Genomic DNA, 19,140 nt, shown 5'->3' with positions numbered 1-19,140 from the left:
GAGTTTAAGTGCAAAGGGTCCTAAGGACTTCAGCAAATGGATCTGCCACCACCATCAGTCCCCTTTTTCCTGTGCCATCTGTGCCAGCAGTGTTGGTCCCGGCAGGAGGATGCCACCTGCAAGCTGCCTGTCTGTTTTCCCCTGTGCTGGAAATAGCAATGCCAGCACAAAGAAATGTGTGGTTTTTAGTCAGTCTGATGGTACTGAGGACTCGAGCTCCTTTTCAGCCACTGATTTGCTCCTTTTTTTGTGTTTGGACAGGGTCTTCCTGCTCTGTTGTGGAAGAGCAGAGAGGCATCTATCCCTGGAGTCAATGAAAACAGGCTGTTTACGAGGCTCTCTGGATCTGTGTGCTGGGCTGTCACCCTGGTGCATGAAATGTCTTACACAATAGCAACAGAGCTGTGCTCAGAATGTGACTCTGGGGAGAAAACTCTGTCACAAGGAATGACAAATCCACCAGTGTTCCTTATGCAATTAAAATGGCAACTTATCTCCGCGTGATTCATGCTCCTTCCTCTCGAGCTGGTGAGCTGTTCCCAAAAGGAAATGCTCCCATCTCTCGGTCCCCTGGCTCCTGTGCATCCCTGATTTGGTGTGTCTTTACACTGATATAACCCTGGGGAGGTTTTACTCATAAGAGAATAAGCGCTTTGCGATTCCAGCACGACTCCCTGGCCGCTCCGAGCTGCAGCCTCAATTATGTTAATCTGACTGTTGCCTGTTTAAGCATCGTCCTACATCTTGACTGACAGTGGGGTAAACAGATTCAGCAAATAAACTGTGCTTCCTGTGCACTGGCCAGTGGCAGATCAGGTCAGGCAGAGCAGCAGCTGAACAGGAGCAAACACACACACAGAGCTTTGCCTGTGTCACTGCCTCCTGACTGGGATGGAGATGCACAGCCTCAGCACACACAGTGCCACAAGAATGGTTCCATGATGCCTTAGGATTTCAGCTTTTGTATTTTCCATCCATTTGCAGTGCTGCAGTTCTTTAGTGCCTGACTCCAAACTCCATGTGCAGGCTCAGCTGCTGCTTCCCCATCCTGCTCAGACACAGCAATTCCTCCCCAGGCCTGCAATCAAGGACACCTCACTGCCCCAGGCCTGAGAGATGGAAACAAAAGGGACTTGGGGGCAGCAAAGCTGCCCTAAATGGCTTCATTCCCTGCAGCTGCAATTGGGAGATGAACCCCCAATGTGCAAATGGACCCAGCTTAGAAAAGTGTCAGACCTGGGACCCACTGGCCATTTTTGGGTGCAGCCCAAAATGTACCTGGAGACCCTTCAATAAATAGAAACTGCTTTTTATTCCCTTAATTCTGCCTGGCCTCTGTTTTTAGGTAGTCCCAAAAAGGCATCAGGCTCTCTAAATGAGGTGTATGTGCTCTCAGCAATCTCAGGGTGACACCAAGCTACTGCAGCTTCCAGGAATTAGAGGTTTAGATGACAGCTGTGTGTTTTTCCTATTTGTCTTTTTTTCCTAAAGGTCACTGGAGTTGCTGCTACAGGGATGGGAAGGGTCTGTTCCACTCACTATTTCCAGAAAGTATTTTCCACAGTGGGAATGTAAGTCCTTTACAAAATGGCCGTGCTAGAACTTGGGAAGTTTTGTTCTTCCAAGAAGTGACAAAAAGCAAGATAAACATAAGGTTATTAAGGAACACATCTGAGGAAGTGTTTTCTGTTCATTTTCAAAGAAGGCAAAACAATAATCACAGGAACATATGTGAAGAAAAGTTGTCCCTATTTAAAATGCTAAAAAACCTGCACTGATTTACATGGGGAGCAGCAGATTGAGGTAGGCTGAAGCAAGAGATGGGATCTTGTTTTTTAATCCCCAACCTGGTGGAGTTGCTCGCTGCCATCAGGAGTGGGCTGGATCTGCATTTTGTGATAGCATGTGGGTTAGGTGCATGCAAATCAGAGACGTGGGCTCCACTTTGATCAGTTTTGCTTAATTTTCTGAGATAAGCTTGTATTTTTATTTTTGGGGGGTTGTAGTTAAACATGCAAAGAATTGACAATTCCCTTTTATTCTGGAGATGGTTGTGGGGGTGCTCTCTCTGTAAGATTTCTGATTTTGAAGAAACAGATTGGGAGATAGCTCAAAGTTATTAGAAGTATGATAATTTCAATTCTCTGATGTGTGAGTTGTTTCAAATGGGTCCACAAAGCGTAACAAAGACAACCAAAGCTGTAGCAGGAGGTGTGAGTTTGCTTCTCTAGGAAACATGTAGGAGTTGATGGGTGAGAAAACCTTGGAAACAACTGGATTTGTCTTTTGTTTACTTGCACATTTCAGGTGTTATGTCAATGCAGGGCGTTTGATTCAAACAGATTAATCATGGATATCCCAGCGTTTAAAACTTGTTTTAAAACTTGGTACACCTTGAACACACCAAGCCACAGGTATCACCAATAATATTACAGGTTAATAATATTATGGTAAATAATTTTGGCTATTTTAGGCATGTTCAGCACTAGCCTGGATCTTTGGAGAATTTGCTGGTTCCTCATTCTCCTTCCGTCTGTAGAGGGAGAGTTTTAATTTTATTAGTCCAATGGATGCCTCCACATCTCTCAGGCCAGGATACATTTCTTTGGGAATCCTTTATGGTGAAATATTTGTGGGCCTGGTGTCAGAGGGAAGGATGTGGCTTTCCAGCACTTATGGGGTCACCATTGGTGCCAGGTGACAGGAAGAATTCAAATTATCAAAATTCAAATTATCAAAACCATTCCAGTTTAGAAGTGGGAATCAAAGTATTTCAAACTGAAATTTTTGTAGGTTCTTATGTGTTGTCTCTGAAAGGGTTTTGAGCCCAACAAATCAATAAAGCAATGTCCCCTGGTCCCAGATGGAGCCTAATAAATGTAAGCAGTCTGCTTATCTTGGTGTTTTGGGGGGTATTTCTCCCAAGCATCTCAAGATATCTCTTCCAGAAATTCCTCTTTAGGCATTTATTGATATTGATAAATAGCGATAATATTGATATTTATTGCTCTTTTCTGATAGGAAAAGAACACAGGATAGGATTTAATTTTCAAATAATCACCTTATAGTCAAAAGGCAGAACATTCTGTGTTGGATCACTGTTTGAGAGGTTAAAGCAACAGACAGCAATTTCTTTTTCAGGAACTTGATTTAGATTGAAAAAGGGTGAAAAAAACATGCTAAAATATGCTCAATAACTTATGATCTCAGTATCCCTGGAGTAGCTCTTCTTACAAGAACACTTGTTGCTTCTACTCTTTTAATTTTCAGGTCTGCTTGGAATTTGAAGTCACAGGTGTCATTCCTGGTGAATGCATAATTAACAGCACTTAAACTAATTTAAACAGAATGTTCTAATCTTGAATTGTTAACGGTGCCTGTTGGCTGAGGTGTTTGGGTGGAAATCATTTCACACTCACTCCATCCCCACTTCCAAAGCCAGGCCTGGTCTCTTGGAAAGCAGTTGTGAAGCTTGCTGAAGGTTTTAGAATTTGGAGGGTATCCAATACCTGTAGTCTTCTGACAAGGAAAAAATCTGTGATAACATGGGAAATTTGGGTTCATTCTCCTATTGCTTTTGTTTAACTAGAGAGTTGAGCAGAAATTTCAGACAATAATCTAATAATTAATCTGCAGAATTATTTTCACAGTGTCTTTTGCTGGCCATTAATTTTGTGGTGGTTTTGAGTAGTTTCTTACTTTGCCTTCCTAAATAAACTCATTATTTATCTTGCAGGGTACATACAGGGTCAACAAATGATCTATTGAAGCTTAACTGCAATATGATTTTCTAGTACTCAGAACACTTAACCACTGAAATATGTGCACGAAGAAATGCAGATTGTCCCCATGCCACTACCATTCAAATGGGACCAATTAATTATCAATTTTTTACAACAAATCTCTGTAAAAAAAAATCACCAAACCCCACAACAACAATAAAAAAAATAACCAAAAGTCTTGAAGTAAAAAAAAAAAAGAAAAATAAAAAGAAAATAAATTTCTAGATTTTAATTTAAGTTGGCACCTGGTATGTAGTTTGTGAGTAAATGTGTTCCAAAATGGAAGATTTCACTGGGAGCACTCACTGCCAGCCCTTCACAAAAATACCTTTTCAACTCAATTGTCTCTGCTTATCCCCATCACCGTGCTGAAGAGATGAGGAGGGAGCTGTTCCCAAAACAGACAAGTAATTTGCTGGAAATAGATTTTAGATCAACACATTTGATTACAAGGAGAAATCAAGCTGAGCTTGTGCACTTTGTGCAACACAGGTCTATGTTCTCTGCAAGAGCCATGGTTAAAATCAGCAAACAATCATGCTCTGTGGCAGCTGAGACATCCAGATGGTCTCAGTTTATCCCTCATTAAAACACACTTCAGTGTTCCAATCTTTAGATAAAGATAGGCTTCAATAGCTGTGGCAAGGCCCATATCCTAAAAGAAAGGTCACAAGCACCGAGGCAGTTACAGAAAATACATCTCAAAGCAGCCCAGTGCCTTGCTTGTGTCCCAAGGTCATGGAATCATCAAATCCAGAATGATTTGGGTGGAAAGGGACAGGAAAGCCCATCCAGTGCCACCCCTGCCATGGCAGGGACACCTCCCACTGTCCCAGGTGCTCCAAACCCCAATGTCCAGCCTGGCCTTGGGCACTGCCAGGGATCCAGGGGCAGCCCCAGCTGCTCTGGGCACCCTGTGCCAGGGCCTGCCCACCCTCACAGGGAACAATTCCTTCCTAAAATCCAACCTAAATCTATCCTCCTCCAGCTTAAGGCCATTTCCCCTTGTCCTGTCCCTCTAGGCCATTGTCCCCAGTCCCTCTCCAGCTCTTCTGGAGCCCCTTTAGGCCCTGGGAGGGGCTCTGAGCTCTCCCCAGAGTCTTCTCTGTGCTTTTCCACAGCTGCTGGGGCTCTGTGATCCTGGAGTTGATTTCACAGTGTCATTCCTTGCAAGTGCAAGCAGCCTTCATCAGGATGCTGAGAGGGAGTCTGCAGCACTTTGCATTAATTTTGTTCCTACAGACCCAGAGAGGGCTTGGAACAACTTTGTACCTTCCCTTCAGTCCTTGCTAGGAGGAGACATCTGGGGAAGAGCAGCTGGAAGCATCTGATCCCTGTGTCAGATGGTCACAGAGTGCCATGAGACTCATCTCCAGCTTCCCATCTTTCTTCGTTTGCTGGGCAATTAATGAGGACCCCAATTGTGCTGAAATTTGAGTAGCTGCTGAAGGGCTTTGCTGGACAGGAGTCTGTGCATCCTGCAGCTAATTATGTCATTCATTAATCTGTTATCTCTTGATGATGGCCACGAGAGTCACTGAGAGGGATCCAGAACCTACCTGGCAATGAAAGTATTCATTCCTTGTGTACTGGTAATTCTTCATTTCTGTGCTGCAGCCATGTGAAATCCTCACAGAGAGTTATATCAAGGGATTCTTAGAGAAAAATCCTGTTTCTTCCTTGTTCTCCTGGGTTTTTTCCCATATATGCAGATAACTAATGTAGCTTAAGAGATGCAGAGTAGGAAGATTAATCTCTCTTCCCCCTTGCAGCTCCTAAAGAAAGTTACAGCTTTATAGCTTCAAAAGAGAACATTTTATTTTTAAGTTGCTATTAATAGCACAGAAAATTAAAAGCTCATCATGGTTAGGATGAGATCCCGATTGAACTTGACAGGGAAGAAGATATTTAATAAAAGTACCAGGCATGATGATGGCTTTAAAATAAATCTGTGTGTTAATAGCTAAATTATGAGGCGATAATCTGCTGGTCTGCTTAAAAATGTGTTTGTAGGAGGATTTTTGGGATGACCCCGTAGCTAATGCATGGTTGTTGGTATGTCCTGTCCTACAGCTTGTATTTTTTGGCTAATTGTATGATTTTAAGGTTGGGCAGCAACATTCTACATAGCTGTGATCGCTTTTTATCCATCAATTGATGTCTGCTGCTGTTTTATCAGCTTATTTTTCTGAGCCACCAGCTAGGATAATGTGCTTGAGGGAAAATTATACCCTACATCAGTGGTTTTGTTACAGCATGTTGTACATTATTGGTAATTTGAATGCACCCAGATAAAAATAGAAAGGTTAAGTAGTTTTTCAAATGTTGCTTCTGTGAAGCAGAAAGAGAGTAATGTCTGTACTCATATACGTTTTTGAGGGAAGAATGGGTTTTTTATTTTATTTTCCCTCTGCTAAAATTGATGCTTTGCCTCAAGCTGAATGTAGAGAACACTTGGCTTTGGAAATTTCTCTTCCCAAACTCTTTTTTTTAAAAAAAATAATTTCTTCCTGTTGGATGTTTTGGTTTAATGAGCTGTTTTTTAGCATTAAGGTGCCAGTTCTGTCTGCATATGGCTGTCCCCAAAGCTCCTTCCCGTGGGCCAGGTGGTGTGTGCTGGTGCCAGGGAGAGGAGCAGGAGTCCCACGGTGCCCAGTGCCCTCTGTGAGCATCCCTGGCACAGCCCTCACCCCTCCTTCCTTCTGCCTGGGGGCTCTCAAACACTCCTCATCCCCCTCAGATGGTGTTGGCAAGGCCATTTTGGTGAGGTTTTGTTTGTGCAGGACCTGGCTGGGATTTCTGTCAAATTGTAGTTCATCATTTGTGCTCCAAAATGATTTTGTGATTCTCCGTGGATGACAATAACCTGGGGAAAAAAAAAAATAAAACTTGGTATTTGGATAGGGCTGCCTGATAGCCATCTCCTTGGGATCCTTTGTGCATGTCCTATTTAAAACCTCTGCAGAACATTGCTGTGTGTCTTTCAGCTAATGCCCACTGAGATTTAAAACCTCCTTTTTGGCTGCTCTCTTTCTTAGGAGTGACCTTGGCTGAACAGTTCCCATTGTACACCCGAGTCCTGCGGGGATGGATTTTTCTCTCTCCTCCTTTCACACGGATTTTCGTGGTGCAGACTCACCTCTCCAGCAGCTCTGCTGCTCTTGCCTTCCAGGGCAGATCTCCTAAATCACTGTGGAGAAAATATGCTTCTATTTGATTTTCTTAGTGATTAAAAATGCGAGTTTAGGGCTCGATCCTTGAGTGTTTAATCCCTGATTAAAGGGAGTCAGAATTACCTGTGGTGAGAGAAATCAGCCAGCTGGGGAGGGCTGGGGGCTCTTGGTTTTTATTGCAGTGGGGACAGATGAGGGGATGCTCTCTCTCTTCCACTCTCTGCAAAACTGCAAAGAAATTCTGCCCAAATCATCCCTTCAGCTGCAATTGGTTATTCTCACTTTGTTACCTGCGAGCTCCTGACCGAGGATGTTTGCATGTGGAGCTGGAGTTCAAAGCTGGCCAGGCTTATCTTTAGTAGAAAAGATGGGTAGGTTTATAAAGATGGTTGGTTTATAAGAAAAATTTAAAAAGCTGTGACAGTAAAAAATATTTTGGTGTTTATTTTTTGCTTGAAGCAAATTTATCTTTTGAAGGGAAAAAGATTTTTTCTTCTGCCACATAACTTATTTTCCATAAGGTGGAGCACAGCTAAAAACTTATTTTCCTTTACCTCTGGTCCTTGTATAATGATGGTCTGAGGGTTCAGTGGCATGAAGAAGATTTGAAGAGAAGTTTTATAGGAGCTGAAATCTGCTCTGTGCACTGGTGGTGGTAAAGTACTGGTAGTTTATTTTTAGCAGTTTATAACCTATTAAAGCTCGATTTTAAATTTGTTGTACTTTCTCCTGCTGTTTTTTAATCCTGATAAATGGGTGAGATGGGGTAGGAATGCTCTGTAATGTGCAGGCACACAGCAGGACAGGCTTGGGTTTATGCCCTTGGTTAACTAAAATGATCTCCTGCCATCAAATGTGCAGGTGGCGACAAAAATCTCTCTGAGATGGTCCCTGTTAGTTATAATTTGGTCTCTCTATTCTTGTTTTAGAGAACTGCATCCCATCCCAAGAATAAAACATCCCAGCCTTATGTAAGAGTTTTTTAAAAATTTTGTTTCTAAGAGAAAGATGCAAAAGCTCTTTTCACTGTTAACAAAAAGAAAATGTAGATATATATTCAGAAAAGCAGATTACAGCCTGCAGTTTGCTTTTTCAGCCTTTGTGGAAATGGTGCAAGTGAAAAATGTGCCTTTTCCATTTGTATACATATTTTTTCAGCCATTAAATAACTATATACTGTTTGGGTTGTTTTTTTTTTTTTTTTAACAACCACAGGATGTGTTTTTATATTTTGTGTTCTTCCTCTTTTATTTTTCTGCTTGTTTTGCATGGAAGCTCCATTTTCTGGGTCTCATTAACAACCAATGGTGCTGCAATAAAAGCTTCAGTATTGGCTTCATGTATTTATATCTTTAATTAATATTATAATAAAATGCCTCAGACAATGAAACCAAGGTGGCAGAAAGAGGTCTGCAAATTTAGACTGGAGTGGAAGTTGTTTAGTTTGTTTGGAGGGGGGTGTTTTTCCTTTTTTTTCCTTCTTTGTCTTCTTTTTTCCTTTTTTATCCCCCCTGGACCAGCTGTTTCTCATGATCTGTTCGATGCTCAGCATTTCACCTGCTGAGCAATCACACACCTGAAAAATGAGAGTAACTCCTGAAAAATCAGATTTTTCTGCAATCAGTCTTGAAGCCTCCCGCAGATAAAAGGCTTTGTATGTCTAACACTGAAATGATGGCATTCCTGGCTGAACACAGCAGTCTGATTCCATTTCTGTGTGGCTCTGCTGTGGTCTCCTGTCTTTTGGCTAAAGGTCTGTTAAATCTGCTTTGATTTTCTTGACTTTTATAGACAACAGTAGCCAGGCAGTCCTTTTCCCTGCTAATGGCTGGGTGATTTATGTGATAGATGCTGACAGAAGGACAGAGAAAACAGCAGAACAAGGCCAGGGATTTTGGTTTGTTTTTGCTTTTTCTTCTCCCTTAATGGTCTCCCTTGGGTTGTTATGTAGAAATTGGAGCTTCTTTCTCAGGGATATGTGTGTCAACACTGATCATGCTACAATAGCATGGATGTTAAAATTGGAAAGGTGCTTTAACCTCCAGAGCTCAGATCATGACACAACAAAATGAATTTCTCTACAGCTGGCCAGTTATGGATTTCCTCTGGTTTTTATTCTCTCTGTTATCCCACAGATCCATATTTATGGAAAACATGATACCTGTCAACTTCTTAGTAAAAGCGATCCATCAAAATTGTGTTTCACAGTAATGAGCGCACTTCCGCTGCATTTCCTCACCCTCACTCTCTTAAAAAGGCTTCAATTTATCTCCAGTTTATTTAAAAACCAGTAAAGTCCAGGGCTCCTTTAAGTCTTTGAGATTGCTCTTATGAAAAAGTCCTGTCCAGGACTGGAAATATTTCAAGTCTCATTTCACAAGTCTCAAATCAGTCGTGGGCTGATGCAGCCCTCAAGGCAGAGCTGGGAGCAGAGAGGGCTGTGGCAGAGGAATCAGGAAATGAAATTGCAGCTTATTGATTAAAAGCCTGATAGGTGGTTCAGATATAGGTAACATTTTCTCCATTAATCTCAATTTTTAGGATTGAAAGTGCCTATACAATAAAATATTGTTTAAAAAATCTGAGAAAGGAATGTGAAAAGAGGTCAAGATGGATGTGACCAATCAGGAGAAATGGCAATTTCTACCAAAGTATTAAATATTTGGGTTAGTCTCAAGGTATGAAGATTAGAGAGGCCATTTAATATTTTTATCATGAAATTATTGGTAATGGACTAAGAAAAGTAATAATTAGGAACCGAACTCAGTGTCCATTCTTAGCAGAGAGTGAACAAAAGCCCAAAAATTTTAGGTGGGATGGAGCAGGACTGTCAGCTTTAATCAGTCTCTGCCCAGCCTCAGATCCTATTTGTTGGAAAGAGCTGGAAAATCTATTGCTTGGAAGATGTTCTGGAGAATTTTCTGATAAAATGAGATCTAATCAGGTATTTTAAGCACACAGACTCCTGGAACTCCCTGAAATTGTGTGCACCAAGCTGATAATCAGCTAAAGGTCACATGGTAACTCAAATTCTCGATTTAAGAAATCTGGTGCTCTGTAAAACACAGAGATGAAGGACAAATGTAGATTGCTTCATCTTTTTAGTGCCAATAATTTGCTTTAAGTGAAGCAAAGTAAAGAAAATATCTGAATTGTTGCCTGGTGAGTTTGGGCTCTTTTCTTTTATAGGATTTTTCATCCTTGTTCTCTGGGTCAAAACTGTAATGGCTGGACAGAACTATAATTCTGGGGGGAAAAAAGAAAGGCACCTCAGCCCAAGGAAGAAATTTTGAATATTTTGCCCTGAAGATGATGGTGGGGAGCTGCTCTCTAACATCTGTGATTTAGCATCACTGTAGCACATCTTTTGGGTGTTTTCTGCTATAACAAAGGGCTTCTCCCCACTCTGGAAGTGCTGCAGGAATCTGTGCTGGGATATGTTCCTTACCTGATCACCTACTGCTTTTAGAGCACTTAATTTAGAATTTATTTTTTTTTTTTTTCACATCTGCTTTATTTAATGCTGAGTGTCTGAAGTCTGAATATCCTTAGGTGTTTTTCCCAGCTGTGTTTTTGATTAAATTGATAACACAGTTTGGAAGTTGGCACTCCTTGCAACAACTGTGCTGTATAAAATCAATTCTACATGAAAACATGAATTTTCTAAAGCTTATAGAGGTGTAAGAATGGGTCTTTTCAGTGCCAGGAGTACATTCCCAAAGAGTGGGAATATGTGGGGTGTAGGTAGGCAGTGAATGAAAGAAACCCCAAACCTGCTTTGCAGTGGGGGATTGGAGCCTTGAGACCATAAATGGCTGATGAAAAATAACCTTTCATTTGAGCACTGGAAGCAAAACATAATAAATTCATGTTTGCAGCAGCAGGAGGGTGTGAGAGTTCTGAAAACTGGTGTCTGGGACAGCCTTTGCTGGAAAAATCTCTTTTTCATGGCAGATCCTGTCTCTGCAGGCAGAGTGAGGAGCTGGCATCAGGGGAGGAAGGGTTTCATCTGCAGGACACGCTGCAGTCCCCCACGAGTCTCTGATGGAGTCATTTCATTATTTAATGGGCCTGAATTGATTCCTTTAAAGCAGTTTTGTTGCTGTCAGGAGTTCATTTGGCTTTGCTGGAGCCATTTCCACGAAGAGCAGAGGAAAGGCTTGGGATCAAATGTAGAGTGAATAACTGTGCACTGCAGCAGGGGCTGGAGGTACTTTAATTCACAACTCTCAGTTCCCCCCATTACACTAGTACAACACGGGAAAAAGAAAAATCAGCCAATTTGTGCAAGGTTCTGTTTAGCAGAAGTCCTTAGTAAATATGCTTATTGTAGAACTGAAATTAATAATGTTTTGTGTCCCTTTAATAAAAATTTCTTCTGTGACAAGCCTTTCGTTGCCTTAAAATATTCAACAGTTTCTACAGGAGGCATGGAATCCTTTTTATTTATCCTACCTGATAACAGGACTGGCACTGACTGGAGGCTCAGGTTCATGCTGAAAGACAGAAACAGTTGTTAAGGGATTATAACAGGTAGTTGTCTGTGTTGTTTTTTTTTTTTTCTTAATGTTTTCATTTTGTAATATTTTAAAATAATACTTTAATTGTCTTAATGTCATCCTATTATCAGGGGGAATATATTTCTGTCTGAAGACAACAACTGAATGAATGTCTCATCATGAATGGATTATCACAGAATCACAGACTGGTTTGGGTTGGAAACCAAACCCTAATGACCATTTTATTCCAGCTCCTTCCATGGGCAGGGACACCTTCCACTGTCCCAGGCTGCTCCAAGCCCCATCCAGCCTGGCCTTGAGCACTTCCAGGGATCCAGGGGCAGCCACAGCTTCTTTACAGGTGGACAGATTAACTTGAGGCAACTTGAAATTAGTGAAGAAATGTAGGGGTGAAGTCAGAAATATTTTCAGAGAACACTTTTGCGACAAAGTTCAGTTTCTCTTTCTTTATCTACTCATGGCTTCCTGGTATTAAACAGAAATTTCACACTTTGTAAGGTGCCAAGGCTTTTATTCAGATGGTGTTTTTCTTTAGTTCATCTGCATCTTGTGCATTCCTGATAACTGAGCTTCAAAGTCCATGTGGGGTTTGGTTTCCTTAAGAGAGTGTGAGTTTAGGCATTGTTGGATTCATTTAGTCATCTTTCTTGGTTGCTGGATCTAGAATCCATTCCTCATTCTCCTTCATGAAGATTGTGTTCACAAATGGATGGACATTTTGGCTTTGCCATACAAAGATGCCACAGCTGGGTCACACTTGATTTATTTCACATCTCTGGAGGCCTCTACAGGGCAGGCTATGGTTTTCCTCCTCATCTTTCCTTCCTTTCCTTCTTGCAGAGCTCTGCTGTGAGGTTTTCATCCTCTGCAATCAGTTGTTACCCTGCTGCTCTCAGGAGCTCAAGGAACTGTAGTCTCAGACATCTCAGCTGGTTTTGCTCAGACTCGAGGGACAATTCCCTTAAATCTGCTTCCAGTCCTGCTCTGTGTAGGAAGGCTATCAGATGGATCTGGTTATGCACCTTGTACTCACTAAAACGTGACACTCCACTGCTCTCTCCCCCTTATTTGGGGTTTCTCTATAGGGCTCAGCTGGATTTTATCTACAGCCAAGTGAAGTCCAAGTGGGGCAGGAACGCTCCCTATGGAAGGGTGGGAAATGCTAATTCCCTGAGTTTAATTCCTGGAGAGCCCAGCTGGGCGTGCCAGCTTCCAGCTGCACGAGGAGTGAGCAGAGCCTGCACCTTGATCTCTGTCCTGGCTGAGAGGGAACCTCCCTTTAACCTGTAGTTCAAGCAGTTCCTCCACCAGCAAACTGTGAAATCAGAGTTGCCATAACCTCAGGTGACACTTTAGAGGAAGCAGTCAGATTAAGAATATATCCTCTTTTAATTTTTTTTTTTTTTTTTTTTTGACTCATCATGGATCCATTATTTGTCCAGACTTTAAGGACTGTGAAATGCAAGTCTTGGGATTCTGCTCTGGTGAAATCTGCTTCATTACACTGCTGTTAACTCTCCTGCCAGCAGAAGCCTGAAAGAAATCAGATGTCAGAATACTTGGGGATGATATCTACATTCTAACACACTGTGAAAATATTTACAAGCTTCCAAGATGAGACTTTTCCTGATTAGGGAAATCAAAGAATAGTTTTCCCAGCAGGCCTGCAGTTAGCTCATCCAAATTGCTTTTGTTTTAATTGGCATGCATTTCCTCTAAGCAGCTAGGAGATGAAAAATATTTGACTTGGGCTCTACAGGACTGGAAGCCTCTTCCCCCAGACACAGCAACTCTGGAAAAAAAAACCCAAAAAACCCCAACCAAACAGCCAGCTCAAGTTTATATTGCATTTGTGCAACAAATTCCAACAAAATCCATCTCTGACAAGATTCCAGACCGAGGTACAGACTGATATTCTGACTTATTAATGAGGAAAATAAGGGTGGTGTTGTCCTCAGGTGTTCTGTGTATGAAATCTTTTGTTACCTGAGTTGTACCCAGGTGGGCTGTGATAAAAATCTCTGCTCCACAGCAATCTCCTGTTTTCAAAATGCACTTTGGGACTTCTTTTACTCAGTTTTCTACTTTCAGAAGCATTGGGAAGAATAAGTAAAACCAAATAACTTTCCTTAAAAGTGACTGCTTTCATCTGGGAAAACCAACTCACGCTGTGTGTGAAATTCATTTACTGAAGTTTCTATTTCTCTTTTGTTGAACATGTCTGAGAAGGGACGTTTTCCCTCTGAGTTACTCTCACAGGGAGTGATGAGACCAAATCTGCCTCTTGGAGGAGGAGGTGACCCTGTTCTGGCATGGAGTGGAAAGCTGTGCTCTCAGGGCTTGGGGGTGGTGCCTCTCTATGTTCCAGGAAGCCTTTGGTTATGAATTAAACCCACTGAAGCCCACCAGGGATAGAGCAGTGAAAGCAGCACCCAGAGCATGAAATTCAGTTCACTTTATTTATTGTGTCGTTGTGCTATTGGATGTTTTTGATTGAAAAACTTGCCAGTATCGCCTCCCTTCATCAGGATTTCTTGGTAGTTTGTGTAGGACATATCTACATCTGGAAAATCTCAATATTGTGAGTTCTGTTGTAAAATAGTCCTTTCCCTCACCTCCACCCAAAAAAACAGCAAACAAAAAAACCTCACCCAAACCCACTGTAATAATGGTAATACAATAACTTAATTTTCCCCACGTGTGGTAATTGGATGTATTTTGGAGATGCAAATCCCCGCCACGTGCCAGCCACAACTTTTCTATTCCTCAGCTTTTGGTGAAGAAATATTCAATATTCACCACTTAGGAGGGGCGAGGTGTCAGTCCTGCCAGCCTGGCCAGGCTTTTGCTAGGAGAGATTCTGGGATGGAACAGAGCCTGAGTGTCCAGTTCCACGGGATTAGGGAGCTGCATTAGCAGGGAATGATGTCAGTCACGCTCCGGTCCCGCTGCCTTTCGCCATCCGCCCCTCAGGAACGTGAGGCGGTGTTTCCCTGGTGTTAGGTGAGTCATGAGCAGCACAGGCTGCCACTGGTTTGGTTCTGAAGCTCTGGAGAAGTGTAAACTTCATATTTGGTGTTTATTGGTTAATATTTAATCGGAGGTGAAATTAAAAATTAAGCAGGCAAATGACTCATGCTGAAAAGCAACAGCACTGTCTCGCAGTGGCTGACAAATGACAATGAATTTCTAAGAAAAGAAGAAAATATATTAATTCATAGTGTTAGTGCATAAAGACATGCTTTGATTGAGAAGAGTGGACACATTCCACAGAAAGATCATGGAGAAAATGTCTTTGATGCTGTGTTTAGTACCCTTTACATCAGAAATTAAATTGGTAGATGGTTCTCTTCAGAAAACACTCAAAATTGTCTTTTCTCTGTGGTATTATGGGACAGTTTAAGAACAGTTTTATTATTTTGGAGCATTGTTTAAAAAGATTTTTTTTATTAGAGCAATGTTTTTTCTGTCTTCTTTTTTCTTAAAATCATGGCTGTTTGAGATGCCAACTTTCAAAACCCCGAACTGCACTTAGGAACAGAATTTATTTTTTTTTTTAGCTGCTGGAAGTAAAAAGCAGCCTGCTATTTCAGCTCTTTGTTATTATTCCTGTGGCCTCAGAGTCTTTCTGACAATCAGATCTCAGCCTGCATTTTGCTGTGGCTGACAGCAGGCAGAGCCTGGGATGCTGCTGGTAGGAAGGAGGAGCCCTGGCGATTCGCTGCCTCCTGGGATGAAGCCTGTTTGACTGGGCATCTGTGACATTTCTGGCCTGCAATTTTTTTTTTTTCCCAAATAATGCTGCAGGCTGATGCTATTTCTGTTTGGAATACTGATCCATCCTGTTTACAAACAGTCAAGGCAATAGTGTGAGTAAGGCCTTTTCTTCCTGCTGTATGTAGGGGATTACCTGGGGATGGATTGAGGCAGAGCAGGGCCCAGGATGCAGGCACGGAGAGCTGAGCGTGCTTCAGCATCTCCTGCTTGGCTATTGCTTGGCAAGTAAAGGCCCTTTTCAACTGCTGCTTCTGGTTTCTCTTTGTTGTTGGCTGTAAAAACATTTTGTGCTGAAATTCCCGTCTCGTGAATGTGAAAAGCAATACGTGAACTTGAGGGTGGCAGAAGTTCTTAGCACTAGAAGATAGATCAGTAAATAGGATGGGTGGAAGAAATGTGTAGAAGCTGGCTGGTATTTAAATTTTGGTCTGTAATATCATAGTGAAACTTGAACTTCCTTCTTTAGATATTTAATTTAATAATTTTATTTATTTATTTATTTATTTATTTATTTATTTTTAAATTTTTTTTTTTCCCTCCACAGAAATCAAAGGAATGTTGAGGTTTGAAGCTGTAAAGGAGAGGGCTGGTAGAGGTTCAGTTTTGTTAATTGAACAAGGTAACTCCAAATTAGTGCTCACACAGGCCTGGTCTTTGTCACTGCAGAGCAGTGGCAATGTCCTCAGAGAGTGGGAATAGCAAACCCTGCCTGTTATGCCAACTGGAGCTGGGTGGGGGATTAAAATTATTGTGCAAATACAAAACTGGGACTTGAAAAGCATCGGGCTCCTCTTGATGTGCTTTATCTGGGCATTTATGTATCATTTCCACTGGGGATTGCTGTGCCTCGAAGGTTCAACGTGTGCCCTTTGCCTGTGACAGGTTGGTCAGTCATTAGGCTGCTGGGGTGCCCTTTGAAAGATCTTTTTTATTATGAAAACGATTCTGAGACCTCTAGATTAGACAGTGCACTCGCACTAACCCGCTTGAGGCAAAAAAGAAACCTTTAATCTCTGTTAAAACTCTGCGTGCCAAATATAATAGCTGGTTTCAGCAGTGTTTAAACCCACTTCATTAGAATATGGGAAGGGGAAACAGGTTTTAAAGGCTGGCTTTAGCAAGTAATCAACTGTCTCCCAGATGGTCGAATGGGACACTGCACATGAAAAAGCAAATAAAAAAACAAAAAAAGAGGAAAAGAAATGAAAAAAGAGAGCCCAGCAGCATGCTGTGTGTGTCTGTGCCTGCTGGTGACTGGGCTCAGGGGAAAGGACTCCTCATACAGACTCTGCCCAGCCAGACATCCATCCCACCGCATTCACGCTCTGCTCACTCGTGCACAAGGCAAGGCTGCAAGATGTCATGTATTTAAATATATTCTGCATTTGTGACGCTGTCTCTGTAGTTTCCCCCGAAGTTTCAAGGCCCTTGTGCTAAAACCCAGTTTTGCTTTAACCCGTGATGAAGGCTGGTAGTGTTTAACCCGTTTTTAACCCGGGAGCCTTATCGGGGAGCCTTTGTTCTGCTCAGAGGACAGCCGGGGGTGGCTGTATGGGGCAGAGCACGTACCGGGGCTGCGTCCTGCACGCCGGGCTAATCACTCACTAATTAATATTCATGACTCATCTCATTTAGCCGCTGCTCTTGGGACTCGAGCGGCGCTGCCATTGGTGCCCGAGCCGAGGGAAGCTTTATCTACGGCAGAGCCGGTGTTATCCTGGGGTGGATGCTGCTACCTGCAGCATCTCCAGGACACCCCACCGTGGTGCTGCTTGACATCCCCACCCGTCCCGCCTTCTAATGACTCCTTTCTGCTTGCTCCCAAAGGTCCAGAGGAAGAAATGACCATGTAGATTCTACAGCTTGGGTGCAACATAATGGGAAATGGTGAATGGAGTGGAGCTGGTCTGCAGCCTTGAGAGCAGCCGTTCTGTGAGCTCCATCCAGCCAGTCAGGGACACCCTCCACGCCAGAGGCATCCTCCACCTCGCTCGCCGGACACACGCGGGATTCTTTTTAATTTCTCCGCTTGGAATTCGAGATTCCTCTCCTTCGGTTTTTAAACAGTTTTAAGATTGTATCAGCTACAACGAGTGGAGCAATATAACCAGCCACGATGGGTGACATGACAAATAGCGATTTTTATTCCAAGAACCAAAGAAATGAGGCCAACCATGCAGGAGAGTTTGGGTGCACACTGCAGGAACTGCGCTCCCTCATGGAACTCCGAGGGACAGAAGCAGTAGTAAAAATTAAAGAGACTTATGGGGAAACAGAGGGGCTCTGCAGACATCTGAAGACATCACCAACAGAAGGTAAGTGCCCCTCGCTCCACTTGAGTTAGGGGACTTTGTGTAAATGCTCTCCAGACAGTGAAAAGAGAGGTTTTGATTCCAACCTGAACAGAATTCTCATGGTGCTGCCATTATTCCCAACAATAAAAAACAAGAGTCTTCTAAGAAAGAAGGTAAACCAACCCAGCTATAGCTAAAGCTGGCATGGGAGTGAAAGGAATGCTTCTTGTTTTAACAGCTAAATGCATTAATTCTTCCTTAAAATGACACAAATAATCAGCACGTGTCTTAGGCATTGCAAAGGGATTTGAATCTTTGTGCTCCTGGGGATCGGAAGAAGCAAAATAGTTGCTTCAAAACAGCTTTTAGGTATTTGGACATCTTGAGAGTATGAAATGACGTTTTGAGATGCACATTATGTTCCTGTGTAGATCAAGATTTATTTTTATATTTACATATAGGTTACTAATCTTCACTTATTATATTACCATAGGTAATTTTGCTTAAATCATCAGCCTGTGATTGTATCGATGTTTTTATTAGTTGCACTTCTGTTGTGTGCAAAATTAATCTCCTTACTTTCTTACGTTTAATAATGCCAATCATAACTTTCCACCATCTATTTTCCTAAGTGTTTTTAGCGACTTCTACCTGATCATCTATCAGTCTGGTTTTCAATGCTCAAACCAAATATATCTCCCCATAAAGCATTGACAGTGGTGCAATGTCTCCCTCTCCTCATACAATTTTCTTTCTCTTTAAGTGCACGTAAAATTCTGTTTCATTCTAAGAATTCTATTTTTGTCACTGTATTTTCATCTCCAAGGAGTATTAACACTTTTGGAAATTACACAGTCTTTCAGTCTATATTTCTGCAGTCTTGTAAAGTAGCCAAGATGTTCATTTTAAGTTCTTTTCTTTTTCAAGAAGATAGAAGTCTTGGCTTTGTTCCATTCTCTTCTTTCTAAAATTAATCATTTAGTTACCTCCAGTGCTTAAATGCCTCAAAGTCTGGAATTATTGGTGTGATCATAAACATGTCAATTGTAGTGTGATACCATAAATTACCCTAGCTGAGGGGTCCCAAAGGAGCAGCCATCAATGTCTCAGCTTCAAGAATTCCACGTTTGCAGAAAGTCAGAGCTGACATCTCTGTCTGAGCCGATTTCATGGCGGTGACTTCAGTCAACTTTTGCCAGCTCATTCTAGTGGCTACCTGGTCAATGTGAACTTCAAAGGAAATGTTAATTGCATTATGTGTTCCATTTATGACATCAGGGAAACTCAATTCCTCATACTGGAACAGAGCGTATGGATCCAGCAGCGTGGCACGCTGACTCCAGCAGTAATCTATATCTGATACTGCAGATAAGGTAACTTTCCTCCAAGCATTACGTGCACTTCATCACTTGTGCATTAGGGAAAAACCTTTCCAGCTTCAAATGGCAATCAGCATAGCCTTGGAATCGTCAAGGCTCCGCTGGGTTTTAATTTTCAAGTAGATCACATAATAGGAATTCCCAGTCACATGAAGCTTACATCTCATTTTTAATTGTTTTGCTTGGAAAAGTTCTCTGAAATATGTCTTGTCAAA

The 19,140-nt window shown here is 42.0% G+C and overlaps 1 protein-coding gene across 20 annotated transcripts in view; it reads left to right on the top strand.

The window, feature by feature from the left end:
* The window catches only part of ATP2B2 (ATPase plasma membrane Ca2+ transporting 2), a 393,957-nt gene that overhangs the window by 213,981 nt on the left and 160,836 nt on the right, over positions 1-19,140 (top strand). For all 20 annotated transcript variants that reach the window (XM_086846968.1, XM_086846971.1, XM_086846959.1 and 17 more), the window contains one exon: positions 17,080-17,567. In XM_086846968.1, the coding sequence (XP_086703094.1) occupies positions 17,369-17,567 (199 nt within the window). In that variant the 5' untranslated portion in view covers positions 17,080-17,368. The remainder of the gene's footprint in view (positions 1-17,079; positions 17,568-19,140) is intronic.

This window comes from Cyanistes caeruleus, chromosome 11, assembly GCF_971803275.1.
Source record: "Cyanistes caeruleus chromosome 11, bCyaCae1.hap1.1, whole genome shotgun sequence".
Classification (NCBI taxonomy): domain Eukaryota; kingdom Metazoa; phylum Chordata; class Aves; order Passeriformes; family Paridae; genus Cyanistes; species Cyanistes caeruleus.
This window is presented reverse-complemented; position numbering and strand designations above follow the sequence as displayed.